Source organism: Mustela erminea, chromosome Y (assembly GCF_009829155.1).
Source record: "Mustela erminea isolate mMusErm1 chromosome Y, mMusErm1.Pri, whole genome shotgun sequence".
NCBI classification, from domain to species: Eukaryota; Metazoa; Chordata; class Mammalia; order Carnivora; family Mustelidae; genus Mustela; species Mustela erminea.
In genome coordinates this window covers 4786095-4809526 of record NC_045636.1, presented here as the reverse complement: position 1 = coordinate 4809526, position 23432 = coordinate 4786095, and the positions used below count along the sequence as shown (strand labels likewise).

General features: G+C 40.7%; 1 protein-coding gene across 1 annotated transcript; it reads right to left on the bottom strand.

Annotated features, from left to right (window-relative positions):
• Positions 1–4068: 4068 nt before the first annotated feature.
• On the bottom strand, positions 4069–23022 carry LOC116583924 (thymosin beta-4). The gene is made up of 3 exons (XM_032331954.1): positions 23017–23022; positions 4923–5036; positions 4069–4480 (listed from the first exon to the last, which is right to left on the bottom strand). Exons 2-3 carry the CDS (start codon positions 5020–5022, stop codon positions 4446–4448), a joined length of 135 nt encoding a protein of 44 aa, XP_032187845.1. The 5' UTR covers positions 5023–5036; positions 23017–23022; the 3' UTR covers positions 4069–4445.
• Between the last annotated feature and the right edge of the window lie 410 nt (positions 23023–23432).

The following is a 23432-nucleotide window of genomic DNA, read 5'->3' as shown; positions in this document are numbered from 1 at the left end:
ACACAAAATAATGTCACATTAGAAAGAATGATAGAAAATCACTTTTTTTTTTTTTGCTGATGTCATAAAAATAATGAGTCAGTCAAAAATAATCAATAAATGCCAGAGCTATTGGGTGAAAGTTTGATAAGGAACAGGAATGTTGAATCTGAAAGTATCTCCCCATGGTTTAATTACAAAATAATAATTCTATAGAAGAAACCTGGGGCAAACCAAATAAACAAGGGATCCAAGTCATTGTTAAGGAATGAGTTAAACTGATCTGTTCTCTCCTCTTCTCCCTTCTCTTGTGAGGCAATGAGAAGGATACAACATTCCTTATTATCTAACTCCTATCATGTAAAAACATCATGCAAGCCCCAGCCTAGAGAAATACCACATTCTTAATGTATATGAATGTCTTGAAAGACAAAGAACAGTGGAAAATTGTTTCATATTAAAGAGGCAGGGCTAAGGCACATAGGTGTTTTAGTTGTTAATCTTCTGCCTTCGGGTAGGGTTGTGATCCGGAAGTCCTAGGACAGAGCCCTATATTAGAGACCCTGCTTCTCTCTCTCTCACTCCCCTTGCTTGTGTTCCCTCTCTTGCTGTCTCTCTCTGTATATCAAATAAGGAAATAAAATCTTAAAAAAAAAAAAAAAGAGGCAAGACAACTACATACAACACAGGATACTGGATTGGATTACATAATGAAGAATAGAAGTGATATAAACCACATTAATGGAAAAACTGGCACAAGTTATGTGTTAACATTATATTACATAAAAGTAGCAATATATTTATGTTAAATTTCCTAGCTTTGGTCATTACACTTTATTATGGAAAAAAATATTCTCATTCTTGGGAAATATAACCTGAGTTACTTTAGAAGGGCTCAGAGAATAGTTCAGAAAAAAAAAAAAAAGGAGAGAGTAATAACAAAATGTGACAAAATGTTAACAAAAAATGTATCTACATGAAGGTAAGAAACTTATTTTTATCATTCTTGCAACTTTTTTGTAAACTTGGAAGTTTTTAAACTATAAGGTTAATTAATGAAAGGATTACATGAAAATTTTGTGAGAAATTTTCACACCAAACTGAGAAAGCAGTGCTGTGTTCTAAGCCTGTGTTGAGATTATGGACCCTGGAACAGAAAGCTGTATGTCATATCAGGTGTTACCATCTATCTGGGATTCCTGCATGGCAGGGAAAATCTCAGAAATGAAAGAACAGACCTCTAGTCTTTAGAGTGATGTCCAATATCCTAGCTTGCGGTGAAAAATCAAAACAAGGGATTTCAAAGTGAATAAGGTTGATGAATAGGGAAGACAAAGTTCTCTCCTCAGTGTTCTAACAAGTATGGCCAAGACTCATCCTCACTATATGGCCTGTATTCCTTATCACTGAAGTATAGGAATTCATTGCACCTCAAAATTTTTCTCAAGTCCTATGGATTCCCTCTATATCCACCAAGTATCTTCCAAAGTCCATCTTCAGGATTTTTGAACAGATATTCATGAGAAAGTGAATAAAATGTGCCAGTCACATGGTATATTTTATCATTATTACTGCTATTATCATTATCTCCAGGCAACAGAAGAAAATGAACTGATCAACTCCTTCAAATGTAATTAGCCAAAACAATAAATTCTACAGTGATGGATGAAGAGCTAAATTAAGCTCAACAGTATATAAACTGTAGAAATTATTTCTTTGCTAGCTGATGAGTAACTTTGAGTAAACATGCAGTGAATGTCACATCCCTGTGCACCCAAATGTTCATAGCAGCAATGTCCACAAAAGCCAAACTATGGAAAGAACCTAGATGTCCATCAACAGATGAATGGATAAAGAAGATGTGGGATATATATACAATGGAATACTATGCAGCCATCAAAAGAAATGAAACCTTACCATTTGCGATGATGTGGATGGAACTAGAGGGTATTATGCTGAGCAAAATAAGTCAATTGAAGACAACTATCATAGAAGTTGGGGAGGGTATAGGCAATGGTGAGTGCTGTGAGATGTGTAAGCCTGATGATTCACATACCTGTACTCCTGGGGCAAATAATACTTTATATGGTAATAAACATAATTTAAAAAAAGAAAAAGAAAAAGAAAGAGTACCCACTCCAAGCTTTTAAGTTTGGTTAAATTCCCATAGGGATTTAAAAATACCCTTAGCCTTTAGTGGGCATGTTGGAGGGTGGGTATGTGCCTGGGTGGCTTAGTCATTTGGGATCATGATCCCAGGGTCCTGGAATGGAGTCACATGTCAGGCTCACTGCTCAGTCGGGAGTCTGTTTTTCCGTCTTCCTCTCTTGCTTGTGCTCTGACAAATGAATACATAAAATCTTTAAAAAAAAAAAATACCCTTAGGCCTTCTAGGAATATCCTCTCCCTCTCCAGGGACGAAGGTTTTTTTCTCCCCTTCCAAAAATTTTAAATTTCTTCCAACCACCTCCCATCCATAGTGTGCAAAGTGAATCTAATTTATCCATGCAGGGAAAAGTGCAGAGGGCCTTTTTTTCAACACAGGTCTCTGGATTTTGCCCTTACCACTTATCTATTCTCTATCAAGCTAGCTTGGGAACTTCCTGTTTTACAGTCACAGGCACAGAGCCCCTTGCATTGCAGATAAAAGCTTTTGATGGTCTGGTTGATTGTCTAAACCATAGGCAAATCATTTCCTGTGTATTTCTCAAAATAAGTGTTGAGTAAAGGAAATGAAACTGGCTTAATAATCATGAGCAATTTGCACCTTCCCTCACTCCTACCATCATTCCCCACCTGTTTATCAAGTATTTTTGAAAGTCATTATCTTGGGAAAAGGCTTAATTTCTTCGACATGTACATTGCATATGACAGATAGTAAGTAAACTACCATCTTTAAATTCGGTTGCTTTTGTATGTACACTGTTCCTCAGTTCTTAGTAAGAACTTAGAAGTTCTTAGTTTAAGACTTAAGAACCTGAGACACTTGGGTGGCTCAGTTGGTTAAGGTCATGATCTCAGGGTCCTGAGACAGAGCCCAGCATCAAGCTCCCGGTTCAGAGGGGAGTTTGCTTCTCCCTCTGCCTAACACTCCTCATGCTAGTGCTGATAAATAAAAATTAAAAAAAAAAAAAAAAAAAAAAAGACAGGATTCTATTCAGGATTGTGTTGACAATTAACAATAAAATTAAATAAGATGTAGGTAACATTCTTCTTTTTCTCAAATGACCAAAAACAAAGGCTATACTTTTACCTACCATTGAAAGAATTTGAAATTAATGTTAATAAACCTGGAAATGAGTCAAATAGTTCATATCAAACTAAACTTAGTTCAAGTGACAGTGATTTGTACTAAGTAACTGTTCAAAATACAGGGATTTTAGAAATCCTATCTGTTAAATGGAAACTCAATTATTCCAAAATTCTCACTAATGGAATGTGTATTTACCATTTTACAGAAAGCAAATACTACATTCTAATTAAAAAGGAGGTAATTGTGAATCACAAATGCCAAATTCCTTTTTAAGCAATTGTTAATTTTGCTCATTTTTCATCTGACAAGATTGCTTGAATTCTATGGATGCCAATGCCAGCAACTGATTAAATGACCAAGTTCAGTTTGACACCAGAAATATACTATAAAAGCTGCCACCTTTTCTTGATTATGTAATTCAGTTACCTTATCAAAAATTTTAAGATTGATACTATTTCCAGAGACTGAGAATCAGAAAAAGCATGAAAGGGGGAGGGTCAGAGAGAAGCAGACTCTCCACTGAGCTAGGTGCCTGATATGGGACTGCGACTCCAAGATCATGAACTGAGCAGAAGGCAGTCACTTAACCAAGTAAGCCATCCAGGCGTCCTGCAAGTATATTCTTGATAAAACTTTGATACTGCTCACGGGAATTAGGTCAGCTTAAGAAAATGATCTCTCAATTAACTAATGTGTAGGATGTATTTTATGTATCTGAGTAAACCTATTTTCCCAAATCATTAGACATTTGTCACTTATTTTTGCCCCATGAGACCAAGTAGTAGGTTCTCTTGCATGGACTTCAGGTGAGAATAAACCACTCTTTCCAAACAAACCACATTTTAAACTTTTTATTTGCGTATTAAAAAATTGTGCATTCCAATACTTAAAATCACAATCAAAGAAAAAAATAGCACTCTGACTAAACTGCAGTTTACCGCCCGGCAAGACACCTAGGACCAGCTTAGTTTTTACTAGTTGTGTCCCACCCAGCTTCTTCCTTCGCCGGCATACAAGTTATTTTCCTTCTCCTGACGATGTATAGGAGGTTTGGCTTCCCAGTCAGTAGTTCAGATATTTTGATAAGAACGAGGGGACCACAGTCATTTAAACTTGATCCAACCTCTTTGCATCTTAAAAGTTAAACAGGTAAAAAGAAATAAGAAGGCAATGCTTGTGGAATGTATAGTGCGTATCAGCGGCACCCGCCTCATTATGATTCGCCCGCTTGCTTCTCCTGTTCAATCGCTGTGACAGATAAAAAAGAAAAAAAAAAAAAAAAAAAAGATGGAGGGAGCTCATTAGGCAGACTCAGTACAATCTAGTGTTTAAGTGTAAGATGATCATACTTTTCGTTTAGTTATCTTCCTATATCATAAAAATCCAAGTATTAAGTCATACCATCGTGGAAATAGGACCATTAAAAAACCACTTAACAGATAAAATGGCATAGTGCATAATATAGTATACCAAACATCCCATCATTATTAAAAAAATTAAAGCCCTGTTGTTTGTTGGCTGCAAAAAATTCTTAACCTTCCAGACCACATTTATCATAAAAACTGTCAGCTCCTCCCCCGCACTCCCTGGTTCCCCAACCCCTCCCCCCCTTCCCAGTCGCGGTCCTGCTCCCAGCCCCTCCCCTCCTCCCTCCCGCCCAACATTTTTCTCGGGGGGGGGGCGGGCTTACTTTCTTTTGAAGGCAGTGGATTTTTCTCTTGTGTTTCTGTCTTCTTCAATTTCGACTTATCGAATTTCTCAATCTCAGCCATATCGGGTTTGTCAGACATGGTTGCAGAGGAAGCTGCATATACAAAGCCAAGAGAGAGGTTGAGATCGAGCGAGCGATCCACCCTTGTCTCCCCCGGTTCAGAAATGCGCTTTTGCCCTCGCATCCCCCGCCTGAAACCCCACCTCTCCCTCCTTCCGCTTTCATGGAAGGCTGCTGCTCGTCCTCTTGCTACACACAAAAAAAGAACCCCTTTTCATTATTTCCAAATGCGGGGGAACAAACTGGGAAGATCGCCCTCTCAATAGGAGGAAAATCTTCGGGAATAAGGAGATTGACTACCGTGGGTGTCAGTTACAATGTCCGAAAATTGAAATCTGGCTAGAAGAGTGAAACCATGTCAAGTGGGGTAGGGGTGGGGGGTGGGATCGAGTAGAAATTCTTAAAATGAAGCCGAGGCTGCACAATGCTTCCGTTTTACATGGGGACCAGAGATGCGGGCCCGTGCTGCTTTTCCCCTCCGCTCACAAAGGCGGCAGCAGCAGCCGGCACCCCGACCACCGCCCTACCGCCGCCTAGCTCGCGCTCAACAATGCAGCCGGCCGCCCACAAAGCGGCCCCACACCCCGAAAACCAGCCCACATCTGCGTTTACGGGCAATTCGGCAACCCCAGCACCCATTCCCCTTCAAGAAGGGTTGGATGTCCGCCCTCCCCACGGGAGTGCAAGAAGCCATCACAACTAAAGGAAAAACGTTAATTGTCAAAGCTCCGGGCTCGGGTGGGTGGGCGTCAGAACAAAGGATTTTTCTGTTCCAGCTTCATCACCCGCTAAGAGGCAGTGCAGAATGCCCGGGGTGGGGTGTAAGGGGGCAGTGGGTCGGAGAAGAAAAATGCTCCCTCGGAGCTGCACGGCCAAACGCCCGGTTTGGGGGGGTGGTCTTTAGACCACCAAGTTCTCGACCCCGTACCCCAGCATCTGGAAGGGCCTGGCATTCCCTAGGCCCCAAGGCAGGCTTCCCGGGAGGACCCCTGGGCTGGGCTGTAAGGACGCCTCCGCAGGGAGACGGGCGCCGAGGGGCGAGCGCGGGCGCCAGGCGCGAAGGGACCGAGGGCAGCAGGCAGGGGCCCCGGGGCTCACCGGAACGAGGTGCGCGAGCGAGAAAAGACCGAACTGCCCAGGAGCGGCCGCCGAATGCCGGGCGGGGCGCGCCGCGCGCTGCTTTATGCGCGCTCGTATGTAAATGAGATGACGTCACCCGCGGGCCCGCTTAACTCCTTCGCGCCTGATTTCCGCCCGGTCCGGGGGCCGGCCTGGCGTTTGGGGGACCCCCGCCCGGCGTGCACCGGTGCACCCTAACCGCCACGATGGCGGAAAATTAAAAGGAGCCAAAGCCCCCTCCCCCCAGCGCTTCCTGCATCATGCGTTTCCCCCGCCTCCTGTCTATTTTATCATAATGGATTTTTGCAACAGCCGCGCAAACCTGCTCTTGGGGACGGGGCAGGGAAACTGAGGGTTTGGCCGGTACCTAGGGGGACAGGCATTCCCTCACTGCGAAGCCGGCTTTGTCTGGTGCGGACATCCCCGGGCGAGGGCGCGGTAGCCGCGCTGGAGGGCCTCGCCCACTGCAGGGGTGCGATTCCTGTGACTCAGCTTTCGAGCGGGCCGAGGGCCTTCGCCCCACCCGGGCCTCTTTGTCTCCTCAACCGGCTTCTCCTGAAATTGGTTCTTATTTTTAAGTTTCCTCACGGTAACATGTATAGTTTTTTCATCGCTATAATTTCTGTGAGCACCCGAATCAAAATGTCAAGTTGAAGTTGTACCGATTTTAGGCGAGCAACGAGGAAGTTCTTTTTCTTTTCTGTTCCTTATTTTTCTAAACATGAAAGTGATTGCTAACAAGCCCCTGTTGAATCTCATCTCTTAAAGTTGACCATTTAATTAAAAAATCAAACTCTACATTTTAAAGGGAGCATTTTCTGCAAAGGATGTTTTTGAGTTTTGCTGCTCTAAGTTACATCTCTCAGATTTACATGAAAAGCAGTTTTCAAAATGGCACCGAATTGAATACTACCGACTCCTTTGCTCTTTGAACTGTTATAAATGCCGTACTTTGCACCAATAAATGGCAAATGAAAGAAAAACGACCAAAGATTCAAAAACTCCTACTTGAGATTGTTTTGAAACACAAAGTAGTATGAATAACACTCCTGAGGAAATGTTTCTAGAAACTCTTTTCCTAATCATGTATACGAGAAAATTCGTCTCGCTGGGAACCAAAGTCAGGTGTTAAGTAGATCCTTAAAAGCCACTGCAGAAGCAGCTCCAACTTCCTTATTTATTCATCCATTTCATTTCCTTCTGGGTGAGGGAGAGTTTGGTGACTGACTAGATCCCTAGTTCATGCTCTGATAGGAAGCTGCAATTCTACTCTCTGAATGGGAGCACTGGACCTTTTTTCTGGACATTCTGTTTTTTTCAGACACAGGATGTCACCTCTCTGGTTACACATTTCCATAACCCTATGCTACCTAACTGGTTAGAAAGCCTATTTAAATAATGGACACTCAGAAAAGATCATGCAAGATGAATTTTTGGCCCATTTCATCTGGCAGCTACATTATATAATTTCTATAGGCTCTTTCTTCCACTTTGCCTCATTTGCTTGCAGTGAAAATGCACTTCTTTCCTCCCTGGTGTCTCTGGCTACACATGAATATCACCCATGGATTTTCTTTAGAAAGGGTTAGGTCTTGCACAGCAGTATCTACAAAAGAAAGAGAAGAGCTGAAACTTGTAAACATCTAGAGAACTGGTAAAAAGCAGCCTTCTGGGTTATATGAATATTGACAGAATGAATGGAAGAGAAAGAGGAGACAACTCTCTGAAAGGAAGAAAGTCTACCATACTGGGGTATTTTGAAAACTGCTTTTCATGTAAATCTGAGAGATGTAACTTAGAGCAGCAAAACTCAAAAACATCCTTTGCAGAAAATGCTCCCTTTAAAATGTAGAGTTTGATTTTTTAATTAAATGGTCAACTTTAAGAGATGAGATTCAACAGGGGCTTGTTAGCAATCACTTTCATGTTTAGAAAAATAAGGAACAGAAAAGAAAAAGAACTTCCTCGTTGCTCGCCTAAAATCGGTACAACTTCAACTTGACATTTGATTCAGGTGCTCACAGAAATTATAGCAATGAAAAAACTATACATGTTACCATGAGGAAACTTTCTTAAAATTAAGATGAGAACTTGTACAGAAGTCTAAATGCTTAGGACAGTACATGATAATAAGCACTTTGTGTTATGCCCCAATAATGGGTCCGTGATTAAAGGAGTGAGACTGATACAAAGCAAAGGTCAAGCAAAGCTTTACTTCCCGCCACGCATCAAGAATCTAACTGAACATCCGGTGACACACCTCTTACAACAGAGGGCAACCCTTCTCATGTCACAGACTAGCTTTTAAGGGCAAAGGCCATGTATGTGGTCGGGCCAGGCCACACACAGGTGGCCAGTGAGATTGTAACACACACAGGAAATGCCACAGTGATGCTAGGTGACCAGTTGAGTTAAAATTTACCCTAGTAGACATTTGAACCAGCCTATTACACCTTGACTGGTATTGGCGCCCAAAAGTCTCCCAAAGGGCGGGGCCCATACTACTTGGTAACCAGGAAGACAGTATGTGCCGCCACTGATCAGTGTCTCCACCTGGCCTGACCCACCTTTGTATCTGGGCTTTGTTACCTGGAGCTGGTTTCTGGGAGTTGTCTCCAAGTAAATCCCCTGGGGGAAGGGGAGCAGGGACAGTTTCTAAATAGGTCCTTACAATTTGCATTACAGTGATGATGATGACAAAGAGTTAAGAAAAAGAAATACTGTAGTGTTTCATATTATTTACTTATTTATTTTTATTTGACACAGAGAGATCACAAGTAGAAAGAGCAGCAGAGAGAAAGTGGAGGAAACAGGCTCCCTGCTGAGCAGAGAGCCTGATGCAGAGCTCAATCCCAGGGCTCTGGTGATGAGGGAGCAGGAGGCTGGCTGAGGACAAAGCAAAAGCTGGCACCCTGCACCCCCTCTCCACCCGCTCCCCTTGGAAATGTGTGTGACATTCCTCAGGCACCCATGACTGCCATAAGTGAGAAACAAATAGTTAAAACTTGCAGAAATCACAATCTTACAAGACAGGAGTCTCCTTTGGTTTACAAATGTCCTAGAAATCTACAAACAAAGAAGTTACCTTATCAATAGCACAATTTCCAGAAGCAAATAACTCAGTTCCTCAAGCCCTAAATAAAGTTAAATTTCATCTAAACCCAAATCTCACTAACAAGGACACTTGATAGGAGAAATGTGAAACTTTGTCTCTAGATCTCCAAGATAGTGTCAAGAATCATTCCCAAGCATATGGCCCACTGATATACATCTAAAGGGTTTCACAAGAAGATTTTTACTACTAGTAATAAATAACCTTTCTCTCAACAATAGCTAGCCCCTCTAGCTTTGGAGACCTTGCTTCCAAAATTCCTTAGAGACTAGCACCACCCCCTTTGTTCTCACCTACCCAACTCCTGTGTATATAATCAGCTACTCCTCAGGATAACAGGGCAACAGCACTTTCTGCCCACAGGTCCTGTTCTTGTGTTTTAATAAACCACCATTTTGCACCAAAGATATCTCAAGAATTCTTTCTTGGTCATCGGCTCTGGACCTCAGCCCACCAAACCTCACCTAGGTTCTAGAACTTCATCACTGGGATCATGACCTGAGCAGAAGGCAGAGGCTTAACCCACTGAGCCACTCAGGCACCCCTAAAATTTTAAGATTTTTAAGAAATATTATTTCTCATAAACTTCTATGAAAATGACATAGATCTTTTGTATTTTTGTAGCAAATATAAAAATAACTCCCACTGGTTGATAACTTGTAATAGGCATTGTAATAGGGGTTTTACATTTGTTTCCCGCTTTCCTGCCTGTTGTCCTTCTATGAGGAGAGATGTAGAGATGGGGATACTGAGCTGAGAGATCCATAATTGTAATAATTCAGCTGGTAGCCACTGTATATTATTTGTGCTAATGAGTGCATAAGTTTTCACCACAGTCCCCAAGTCTGTTCCTGAGAATCATCAGGAAGCATGTGAGGTGGGGGCAGCCTGCTTTGTCTCCCTTAGCACCTGGGAGACAGTAGTTGCTCAAAAAATAGGGCCTTGCATTGAACTGACTTGCTTTAGTGAGGAAGATCCCTGAACCCAGCTGTGCAAAACTTTGAACCTGTGGCTCTAGGCACCTTGCTTTCTTCCCCAGACAATTCAAACTTTTCAATATTAATGTTTCAGATGTCAGAAATAATTCCTTCTCACTAAAGCTACGATTATAAGTGGGTTAGTATGCTCTGGGCACAGCCATTATGGAGGTGAGGTTTTCAATCCCAATTGAAAAGGCAGAGGCTGAGACCAGCAACAGAACCACAGGGTGCACCTCCATCTTGTATCTTTTGAGGGGAAAGATGGATGAAGCAACCACCAGAGGCTGGCACAGCCTTCCTCAGTTTCATGGGCCCTGGCACCCTTGTGCCAAGAGAGCCTGCCTTGGACAGTGGCCCACCTCCAAATCCCATGCCCGGTGGAACCAGGAAGAAGGGTCTGGATGATGAGGGAGCAGGAGGCTGGCTGAAGACAAAGCAAAAGCTGGCGCCTTGTGTCGCTCTCGACCCGCAAGAACGACCCGCAGACGAGGTTGAGTGGCAAACTTCTTTATTGTCAGTCTTCTACATATCTTGATCCGGGAACCCCGCTCCTCAAATTAAGCCCCTTATTATAGTATCAGTAGTTACAAATGCCCAATCACCATATCACGCGATTCACCTAAACACCAATCAGAAGGATTACTAGTGACCTTATCCATGAGCATGTGAGATGCTCGTGAGCACCTACGTGACTCCATAGGTTTCTATTGTTCTACAGATCTTGTGCCCTTCCCAAAACTACAAGTTAATCCTATACCCTCCTTGTGACTCCAGGCATTGAACGTGCGTCGTCCACGAGCGCACCCATTTTCCTTGGGTTAAACATTCACAGTCCCATTATCCTGGGCCTAGTCACCTACGTGACTGCCATCCACAAGTGCATGGCTCCCCACAGCCTTGCACCCCCCTCTCTACCTGCTCCCCTCCGTAATATGTGTAGCATTCCTCAGGCACCCCTGACTGCCATGAACGGATAAACAAATAGTTTTAACTTGCAGAGATCACAATCCTGCAAGGCAGGAATCTCCCTTGCTCTACAAATGTCCTAGAGATCTACAAAAAAAGAAGTTACCTTATCAATAGCACAAATTTCCAGAGGCAAATAACTCTCAGTTCCTGATGCTCTAATGTCTCCTTCCCCATCATAAACTGGAGGAGGCTGAGGTAGAAGGGAAGGTAGATGATAGCAGGATCATAACACCCCACCAAGAATCTCCCAACTATCTTGATGTTAATGCCTGACCTAAGATGACATTGATCAAACCACAAGGGCAGGGCCTCCTCCAGGCACCTTGTAGGCCCTCTTTAATATGAAAACTCCGCTGAAACCTCCCTTCTCCTCACCTTCCCCCAACTGCAAGGTATATAACCTGCCACCCCTCACAACCGGGGGCAGCAGCTCTTCCTGCCCACGGGTCCTGTCACTGTGCTTTAATAAACCACCATTTTGCACCAAAGATGTCTCAAGAATTCTTTCTTGGTCATCGGCTCCGGACCTCAGCCCACCAAACCTCACCTGTTTTCTAGAACTTCATCAAAGATAAATTGCATTTTATTTTCCTTTCTGGGGTAGACCTGGGAAAGATTTGTACCTATTTTCAAAGCTGGAGAAATAGCCCTGGAACTCCGGGTTCTTAAAATTCATCCCATTTTTTACCTATTAAATTCTATATAGAGTACTGGCCAGAAGAAGAGAAGAAACAGAAGAAAGTGACCTCAGCAAGGCTCCCAACCCTTTGTTTTCTCAAATAAACCTCAAGTGTTTGTCTCAGTTTCAGGGCCTCCTCCCATCTGCCCTACCTGCCTGTGCCCCACTATCCCCGGTGACCCTGCAATCTCTATCCGTTCATGTAAATCCCCTTAGAGAAACAGCCCGTGGCACCCTGCCCCCACATAGGAAGGGATATTGGGCGGGCTGTCTATATATAATAACACCTACTTCAATTCTCATCCTCTGCAGTGGGCACGACTGCCTGCCTTTCACTCCTGAAAACCCCACCCGCCTGTCTCAGGAGCCTCTGCCTGCCCCTGGGGCCATGTGTTCCCAACCCCAGAGTGTCTCCAGGACTCCCACCTGCTGCACCTCTACTGGCACTCAGTGTGATGGTAACAGAAGGCTCCCTGGGCTAGTGTGCTACAAATGAGTGCAGGAGACCGCAGGGGAAGGAGAGAGGAGCCAAAAGCAGCTCTCCAGCATGTCAAACTTGCCGTGCCACTCACTTTCCTATTCACTTTGTCCATCTGATGGAATCTGAATGTCAAGAGGAAATTTAAGGGGGATCCTACTCAACCCAGTTCCCTCCCCGTGGCTTGAATTCACCTCTACAACATCCCCTCCAGGTGGTTGCTCAGTCTATGCACAGCAAGGGCACCAAGAAGACAGAAATTTTCAAGTATATGCAAGGGCTGGAGAGTTTGGCGAGAGCTTGCCTAGGCTGAGAGAAGGTGACAGGAAATTACATTGAGAGACAGACAGATGTGACATTGTGTAATAATAAGAGTAACAATAACAGCAATCATGACCATAATAATGGCAGTAGTTATAACATTTTTTGAAAGTATATTATATTCCAAGGAGTTTCACATGTAATATCTCCTTAAATCCTCCCAGAATACTATAAGACTGGCACTGTTATTCTCCATTGGAGATGTGGAAATCCTAGAGATATTAAATGTATTGTTCAAGATCACACATTTCATCCCACACAGTTAAAGCCAGAGGCAGTTTGAATTCTGACTAGGTGGCTCAGAAGCCATGTCATTTAAGCACAACAAATTTCTCTAATCCCAAACCAAGAGCTTTAAATTTTTTTTATGGACCAATATAAGAGTAAAGTTATAATCTGTCTCATTAAAACATCCATGCTTGGGGCGCCTGGGTGGCTCAGTGGGTTAAGCCGCTGCCTTCGGCTCAGGTCATGATCTCAGGTTCCTGGGATCGAGTCCCACATCGGCCTCTCTGCTCAGCAGGGAGCCTGCTTCCTCCTCTCTCTCTCCTGCCTCTCTGCCTACTTGTGATCTCTCTCTGTCAAATAAATAAATAAATCTTAAAAAAAAATCTTAAAAAAAATCCATGCTTTCATTACAACTGTAATATATAGGCATTATAATAATATTCATGTAAATTAAAATTTTGCTTGTCCCAATTTTCAAATTATTATAGAAACTAAGTCTGTTCTTTTTTCCCCCCTGATTCTACAAATACCAATGCAGTTGCAATAGCAGGAATTTTTATCATGAAAATTGGTAGTCTTACAGAGCTTTTCATTTCTTTAACATTTTCCTAGCAGCCATTCATATTACAACTGTTAAAAAAAATAGCAGGTCCAATAACATATTGAAAGAGAAAGCATTACTTATACTCAACAGCCTACTATGTTAAAAATTATAAACTTGTTCCAATGTGAAGCAAAATTATAATTTCCAATCATACATGTTTACATATTTTAATGTGCTTTTTTGTGGACATCAAAGCTGTTTCATAGAACATAGCTCCCTCATTACCAGGAGGTAATAACTGACTTTACAAAAAAAGTATCTATTATATCAGCACAGCTTATAGACAACTGACTGAAATTAAATCCAAAGGAAGCCAAGAACAAGCAGGGCTCTTGGTGTGGCTTAATACTCTGGTGACGCTCTCTTAAAATTCTTAATAATTTTGAGCAAAGAGCCCTGCCCTTTCATTTCAGAGTGTGTCCCAATGTTATGAAGTCAGTCCTGCCCCTCTCACTCTCATTCTTTGTATATCTCCAAAGCCCCCTGGTTTTCCCTAAAATGTAGGAATGGGACCTTCTACACATGGGCACCCTCTCCTGCCTACAGTGCATCTCTGATCATTGCCATCTATGCTGACCAAGTATGGAAATACCTGTTCTTGGTTCAGTTGAGAAGGAGGTAGCAATCTGTAAAGGGACTTTTTATCAAGTAATAGGAAAATAAATTAAAATAAACACAGATAAAAAACAAAAACATCCAAGCAAACAAATGCTGTCTTAATTGCTGTAGAGTATAAACATAGATTGAGTTGACTAGCACAGCTCAGAGGTTACAGGATCCTGGTTCATTTAATCATTGTTAGGGCCCATGGGAGGAGGTGCTGATGCCAGATGAATGCTCTGAGAAGGCTGCATCCAGTACAGCATTAGTGGGATTCTTCATTCCTTCATTGATTTTGTCTCCAGTCATTGTCTTTTACCAGGACTGAACTATGCTTGTGCCCAGAAGTCACCTCTACGCAATCCTGGTCTTTTACCTTTGTGAGAAAGGAACTTCCTTCTATGACCTGAATGGTTTCTTTTCTCAGTTCTTAGGCTGCTTATTTTGACCATGCAATGAAGGTTTTTGACTGTCTTAGAAGTTTTCCAGATTCCCCAATTTCGATCTATTTCTTGTGCTCGTAGATTGATTTAAGTGTACATGGGATGGTTTGGCCTCTTCCCTGTCTGGTTAGCTTTAGTCTGAGCCTGGTTGCCCTGGGAACCATGACCTGTGACAGTTGGCGAATTTTTCTAGGCCCTGTTCCAGGAGCACTCCTCCTTTCCTTCCTGGCTGTGCATGGGATTTCTTCATCTCTCAGCTTACTTATGAATGAAACTTGACTGGCTTGTACCACAGCTAATGAAGAAGATCCTGACCATAATCTCCCTTCACTTCTCCAGTTGTCTCTGATGTGTGCAATCACAGGAGCCCTCTCTGAGGAAAAATTCCATAGACATAATTTTCACCAAAGCAAGAAGAGGAGGATGTGAGCCTTTCACACATAAAACAAAAAGGAGGTCAATGAAAGCACCAGGAATAGGATAATTCAGTTTCAAGTTTATACTGTATAACTAGAGAAAGACACAAATACAGTTCCTAAGAGATAATTGAAGAGCTGGTATAGCTATGAATAAACAGTATAAACCACTGAATAATTTTAATTTTAATTTTAATTTTGCAGTTTTTCCATTTATTCCATTTTTTCCATTTATTTCTGCATATTCTATTTGTGGCCTTAATTCTGCAGTCTATAACAGCAAGTTATCTAGAAGTTCATAAGAACAAAGAAATTGGATGACAGTTGGAGGTAACTAGCTTATAGGTGTTACTTACACGTTAGGATTTAATAATTCCTTATATGATTCATATTTATCTGGTGTTTATAATTTATTTGCTGTATTTTCTCATCTTTTGTGGCATTTTATTCTTAATGCTTTAAGGATAGATAGATAAAGAACATTGGTATGACTATTTCATATAAGATGAAGCAGCACAGAGAGCTTAAATAGCTGAGTGAAGACCACAAAGGAAAACTCCTTGTTTTCAGCTGTGAGCCCATAGTTTGTTCAGGCATGATTTTAGGAGCTAGAGTTCACATAGGAAATGTAGCTTAAGAGGAAAACTATATATGCAGGAAAATAAGGAGTCAAATCCAATTTTCAATGAAATTCAGTCTTTGAAGAGCCATATTTTCTTAGCTTTAAGACTTTGTGTCGATACTTGTATTGTTACCAATGCTAAAAAATAATAGCAAACATGGTTTTGATGTAATAGTGGTGATGATGATGGTATATTTTGTTAGTCATTGTCTCCTATACATCCGTTTCTCAGGTTTAGAACTGCTTGGCTTCCAGATTTGCTCTTTTTTTTTCTTAGATTTTGTTTGTTCGACAGAGTGAGAGAGAACACACAAACAGAGGAAGCAATAGGCAGAGGGAGAAGAAGCAGAGATCCTGCTGAGCAGAGAGCCCCAACAGAAGCAGGGCTCTATCCCAGGATCCTAGGATCATGACCTGTGCCAAAGGCAGAAACTTAACTGACTGAACCACTCATATGCCCCCCAAATTTACTCATTTTTAAAACAGATTCCCAAGATATTTCTATTTCTTTAACACTCATAGCCCTGGACACAGAGAGCGAGCATACATTTGGCCTTAAACATGTATGTCTACTTTTCTACATATATATATTTCCTATATATATGTATTTCTACATATATATATTTTCCACACATATATATATATATGTATGTATGTATGTGTATATGTATCCCATATACATATGTGGGAAGATAGGTTAATAATTCAGTTTGGGTGAAGAGATGTATTTTAATGTCTAAAATTTTGTATTTGGACTTTAAATTTGCATAAAGGTCTTAACTTTATTAGTATATTATATTTAGTTTATAGAATTATATTTATTTATTTTTTTAAAGGTTTTATTTATTTATTTGACAGAGAGAGATCACAAGAAGGCAGAGAGACAGAAAGAAAGAGAGGAGGAAGCAATCTCCCTGCTAAGCAGAGAGCCTGATGTGGGACTCGATCCCAGGACCCTGAGATCATGACCTGAGGTGAAGGCAAAGGCTTTAACTCACTGGGCCACCCAGGCACTCCCAGAATTTTTTAAAAGTAGAAAGATACATAGACAGAAGCCAGTATTTTATCATATTAAACCAATATCAGATATATTATTTCATTTAATCCTTCATCAAAACACTTAAAGGTAAATACTATTATCCTCAGTTTCACCTGGAGGAAAACCATGGCTCAAGATACAAAGTTAAATTGGTATTTTAATAAAGATTCCCAAACGCACAGAAACACTTTTGTTGAAAGATATACATAGTCAAAACTTTTTGTTAAATTTCAGTACTTCCAATCTGAGTTATGTTTTTATAGCATGCCCCAACAACAACAACAACAACAATAACAACAGAGTTGATATGATTCCCTACACTTAATTTAAAAAATAATTTTCCCCATTCAACAAATATTTATTGACAGTAATTTATAACTTACAGTGTTCTAGTAACCAAGGATAAATCAGTAAACAAAATGTACACACTTGAGAAATTGGGTTCATAGTGGGAGAAAAAGCATATAAAATTAATAAATATGAGATGGCTAATATTTACTTTATTAAAAGTTGTACAAGAAAAAGAGTGAAGGAATGAGTTGAAAGTCTGCACAGAAGCTTCATTAACTATCATCCAAAGCAATACTTCAAGAGAACAAAGTGAGTCATACAAATGTCTGAAGGAGGGTGTTCAAGGGGAAAGTTATAGCCAATTCCAAGACCTGAGAAGGACTTGTGCCTACACATGAAGGTCAACATTGCAAAAACAGATCCAAAGATGTATAAGGTCTGAGATCAGACAGGGAAGTTTATATTAGGGGAGCATGGGATGACTTGTGAAAATCATGAAGGATTTTCCAGGTTATTTTAAGAGTTTCAGTCTTCTCTTTTTGCATAAATTACAAATTAATGTATGAGAGATAAATACTGTGATTTCATTTAGGTCAGAAAAGGATAGTACTGAAAGCAGATTTGAGAGTAGAGCTGATCACCTCAGAGGTCACTGAAAAGATTCAACTGTAGATGATAAGTACTCATATACTAGATGCAGTTTGAAATCAGAGCCTGTATAATTTGATAATTGATAGGATCTAGGTTTAGAGAAGATGAGAACTCAAGTAACTGAGGATTTTGTTCTTGACAATTAGAAAGATGGAGTTGCAATTCACCTACCCTTGGAAAAGCTGTGAAGGCATTTTAATGAACATTTTTCTTCTGTCTTCTTTTATTCTGCATGTTGCCCTACAGGGAGGATATCATGGCTATCACTTCCAGTAGGAATGTGAATCACTGGAATTGGCACTGAGATGACTCTGAGTAATTACTTGGCAGCTACTGGGTAGTAGTACATGTCAGTTAGGCAAGAGAGACTTAAAATTTCTACTAATTTTTGTGTTAAGGGGAATTTGGGAAAAAAGAAAATAATTACTGGAAAATAAATTACTATATCTATTACTATTCTAGAAAATAAATTACTATTATATTATGTATAAGAATATTAAATTTCCAGTAGAGGGAGATGGGCATGAAACTGGATAAGAAGGAATGGAAGAAAGGAAGCTCTCTGCACTGGAGTCTAAATACAAACTGCAGGCAGAGTTCCTCTCTCCTCAAAGGACCTCATTCTTTTATTTTTTCTTTCTTAAAATTTTCCCCAACTGATTGAATGAGAATTGTGTCCCTAGTAAAAAAGGTAATCTGCTTCATTCAAACTCTACTGATTAAGTGTTAATTATGTCTGAAAAATACCTTTATAGTAACATGTAGACTAATATTTGGCCAAATCAAGGGAAACAATACATATACAATACACACATTAAATTACCTACCACACCATAGGAGAGGAACCATAACTTTGTCTCTACTTTTTTGTTCTCCCTGAGACCCCTGGGAAAACAAATGGATTAATAAGATAAAGCACACAGAAATTTATTAACAACTATAACTCCTGTGTACGTGGGGAATACCCAGGAAAACTGAGTAAACCAAAGAAGTGATTTAAAATATAGGAATACATAACAATTTAACAGGGAAAGAGTAAATTACATTTAGGAAAGATGATTGGTACTTCAGAAAAATACAAGACAGGTAAATTAGTTTGTGACAACTTTGTCTGGGTGTGCTGTGTTGTAGTGTCCTCTGTTATGACAGGAGTCAATCTTCCCTACTTTATAAAACTCCCAGGAAGGGGATTTAATGACAGTTGAGTTCCTTCTAGACGATCTGCATTTAGTCAGATAGGGGAATTTTGAGAAAGCCTCTCTCTGTACATGCTATTTTTTCAAACGCCTTCAACTTAAAATAGTCTATGTAACAAAGTGTTACATTTTGGGATGACATGATCTGCTACTTTTGAAACACTGTTTTTCCAAACCTATCAAAAATAAGTTATAAATATACTTTAATTAGAACATTTTAATGTACATATATCAAGAAAAGCATAGTCTCTAACACAGCTATAGATCAATTGTGAAAACTAGGAAAATTTATATTACTACAATACTGTTATGTAATCCATAGACCTTATAGAAATTTTGACTATTAGCCTAATATCAACCTTATAACATTTTCTTTTACTTATCCAGTTTCCAACATAGGATCATACATCACATCTAATTGTCATACTGCATCATATGAATCAGTTTGTCCTATTATTGGGATGTTAAGTTTAATCACTTGAATAGGTGTTATTTGCCTAGTGTAAAAAATTTTTTAGGCTATTCTCTTTAAAGTGCCTGTATTGTCTACATGGTGTGAGTTTTTTAGGTATCTTTAGGGAGAGCTCCTGGCTCTGTAATGATACAATTAATTGCTGCCTCAATGGAGTTGGATTACTTTCCTCAGCATCCAAGTGAGATTATGTGTAGGATTAAAGGATACAAAGAGGCCAAATCAGTGCTATGTCCCATTTGGATGTAATTTAGCTCTCTTTTGAGCAACACTACAGACTTCAGTGCATATACTGGTTCCAAAGAAAAAAATTTAAAGGGTAAAGTAGGTCAAAAATCATTCACAGAATGGTGTATTTAAAAATATATACATATATATAATCGTGACAAAACACTCCAAATAAATTTACTCTTGTTATATCCCTCTGAGTAGACAAAGTGAGTCTTGAGTCTAAGAACAAGAAATCTTTCCAGACAGTATTTTCTTATGTTCCACCGGTAACGTCTTGCAGTGGTTATATATCTAGAAGGTTTTAATAAACATTTTTTAGTTGAAGAGCCTCTACTCTCCACCAGTTGTGCTGGAGGATATTGATGAATAGTTTGGGGGAATCCATGGCTAAAAATAACATCATCTACATAGTGCTTGTCATAGGCACTATCCCAAGTGTTTTAGATTTACCCCAGCATCTCTCTTGTGAAGGTAAAAATCTTATTTTTTGGAGGAAAAAACTAAGACATATAGAAGCAACACATGCCGAGTTATTCAGCATTTAATATGTAGTTTTAAGTTTTATTTTTAGGCATTCCATTTGCATTTCCCCCCACCTCAAACAGGGGCTGCAAATAAAGAAAAGATCTCAGACACTACAGAACAAAGTCATCTGTCATAATTAAGATTGTTTTGCAGAGGTCCCAAGATGGCAGCATAGGAAAATTCCGAACTAACCTCTTCCGAGAGACATGTCAAATCTTAACCTACATATAGAGCAACTCCTTCTAAAGAGAAACTGAGGGCTGACTAAACATCTGTACAACAAAGGAAGAAGGAACCATATAAAGAATGTCAGGAGAGACATAGGTTCACAATGGCAATGTCCTTCCATGATACTGTGAACTGCAGTTGGAGGAATAGAACTGTGGAACTGCATACTTTCCCAAATTGGAACTGAGAGAAAACAAAAACAAAAAGAACAAAAATACACCATGTTTTGAAGGTCAGCAAAACTCTCAGTAAACCCATTTATTGACCCTAGAGAATTGGACCCATAGAGGGGAAACTACTAGAATTCATGCCAGATTTGGAGGTGCTACAGAGTGCCTTTGTTTATATACCTCTTCTATCTAATAGTACAGATGGAAGCAGGACCCAAATTTTATAGCTGGCCCATCACATCACTGAACCCTGGACTTATAGGTCACACCAGTGCTAAGAGTCTCCTGTTGTAGCTCCAGCATGGTACAGAGGATAGCAAGATACCTCTGGGCCAATCCTGCTTTAACTCCTATCATTTTCATCTTTTGTACTATCTTTATGTGGGTTTGATATCAAGGTAATGCTTATAACATAAATTGGGAAGAATTATTTCCTGTTTATTTTTTGGAAGTCTGAGAACAGTATTCAGTCTTCTTTAAATATTTGATAGACTTCATCTGTGTCAGGACACTTATCTGCACCAGTATCTTAGCATTCCCCAGGATTCCCCGAAGGGAGGCATGACCATGAAGCACCCCAGGCCCAACCTCAACTTGTGTCTCATGTACCTCTAGCCAGCCAACCAAATCCACCAGACACATACATTCTACAGAAGGGAGACTGCTACACAAGCAATTCTTTGAAGTTTTAGAGAACTAGCTGTTCTGCCTAATTCAAAAACAGAAAATAAAGTACTTTTTAAATAAGGAAACAGAGGAACATGTTCCAAACAAAACAATAAGTCAAACTTCCAAAAAAGAGCTAATGAAACCGATGGTTGGCAAATGGAGGGGATGGACCAAGATGAATAAATAAACTGACACCACTGAAATACAAAGAATTATAAGAAAAATATGAAAAATTTTACGCCAACAAGTTCAACAACCTAAAAGAAACATAAATTCCTAAAAACACACAATCTTCTGAGACTGAATGAGGGAGAAATAGAAAACCTGAACATACCAAATAATAGTCACATAATTGCATTGATATAGTAAAGGAAAAAAAAAAACAAAAACCTTGCAACAAAAATAGTCTAAGACCTGATGACATTAGATTTATATATATTCCCTACCCAGGATACTTGGGTAACTCAGTCAGTTAAGCATCTGCCTTCACCTCAGGTCATGATCCCACCATCCTAGGATTGAGTCCTACATCAGGTTCCCTGCTCAGAGGGGACTCTGCTTGTTCCTCTGCCCCTGGTCTCTGGTCATTCTCACACTCTCTTTCTCAAATAAATAAATAAAATCTTAAATATATATGTCTATGACATATAGACAGATCTCAAATATCTCCTAACCAAAAAAACTTTACTGAAGCCAACTGAAGACAACTGAAGACAAGTTTGCAGCAGGTATACATTTGTACAGATGATACTTTTCAAGGCTGGTGTTAGTTTGCATCTGCTGGCTCATGGTTGCCTCCTGGAAGTTATAAAAGGATGCAGGGGCACGTGGCATTCCATTTATAAGTGAAGAAATGTGGCACAGGGTAAGTTACTTGCCTACAATCTCTGGGCATATAGTGAGGCCTGAAGTGGGTCCTAGTATAACAGATTGGCAGGGGAGGAGCTGCGGTTTCCTAGATTTCATCATCTATTCCTCCTGTAATATTTAATAACACTTTTCACTGATAGCTGGAAATCTTATGGAGCTCCATCCAGACCTACTCTGGCTTAGTTCTCAGCTCAAAAAAGGTAGGGGTACCATTCTGAAGAGACTAGGGTTGCCAGAGATAGCTTAGAGCTCAGCCCACTGGAGAATGTGGAATATTGTGGAGAGCCATCCAGCAGATGCAAGGAGTCACGTAGACGAAAATGCCTGAAGATTAAGGAAGTGAGAATGATTGGCTAGGTAGGGTATGGGTGCGCTCGTGGCTGATGCATGAACAGCACCAGGAGCCAAGAGAGAAATGCATGATTACTGCTTGAGAACAATAGAGCCCTCTGTGGTTACATAAGGGTTCACGAGGAGACTGAGTGCACAGGGCAGTGACTAGATAACTGGGCTGGACCGCCTACATGTATATATTGCCAGAACTTGCTTGAGAGAGTAGTAGAAGTAAAAGTAATGATAGAAGTAGAAGTAGAAGTAGTAGTAGTAGTAGTAGAGACGCTAATAGAAACCCTAATAAAGAAGTTTGCTCCTCATCACGTTTGCGGGTCGTTCTTGCTGGCGAGAGCGACAACTGGTGCCGAAACCCGGGAAACTGTCCGCATCGCAAAACGGAGATTGAGATAGAGCAACGATAAGGTAAGGAGTGCACCTATTTCTGTCTAGTGAGTGACAGGGAAAGTTCCTAGGATTAGGACGATACAAGTGAAAGTTCCCTCGGCAGGGACGATACAAGTGAAAGTTCCCTCGGCAGGGACGATACAAGTGAAAGTTCCCTCGGCAGGGACGATACAAGTAAAGGTTTCCTCGGGATGGGGAACGATCTTAGTAGACATAGAATGGAAGATCCCCTAAAAGACGTTCTCAAGATGAACGGTACCCCCTTAAAGGCAAAAACAGCCCGAGCCTTTTTAAAAGAAGTAGCAGAGATTGCCCCCTGGTTTATAGAAGAAGGGCTCCTAAATGTGCCACAATGGAAACACCTGAGCGAGGACTTAAAACTCTGCCTCTCTACATCCCCGGGGACTCTCGCCGTGTGGTCCCTGGTGAAAGTATGTTTGCTATCCCCCCGAGAGCCCCTGCAGCGAGCAGTACTACAGGGAGGGAAAGTTTTTGAGCAAGTGAAAGAAGAATCCCGTAAGGGCTCCTCCCGAGACTCTGACTCCGAAAGTGAAAGCTCAGAAGGGATGTCAGAAAGCGAGTTGCAGGAGCTAGGAAAGGTAGAGGCAAACAACAAGAAGGAGGAATCTCCCGGTCTCCAGATAGATTTGGAAGCCATGAGGCAACGACTTGAGGATAAAGAGGCGGAATTGCAAAAGGTATTAGGAGAGTTAAGAGTGCAGGGAGAAGTAATGGCGCAGCTGAGAGCAGGGGCGGAAGCCGCAGTTGTGGCACAATC

What these genes read in the sequence shown, in the direction of transcription:
- LOC116583924 (XM_032331954.1), bottom strand. Translation starts at nt 5,022, where the DNA reads ATGTCTGACAAACCCGATATGGCTGAGATTGAGAAATTCGATAAGTCG. An exon ending in TCCACTGCCTTCAAAAGAAA is followed by an intron (nt 4,481 to 4,922) that starts GTAAGCCCGCCC and finishes TATCTGTCACAG; the next exon opens with CGATTGAACAGGAGAAGCAA.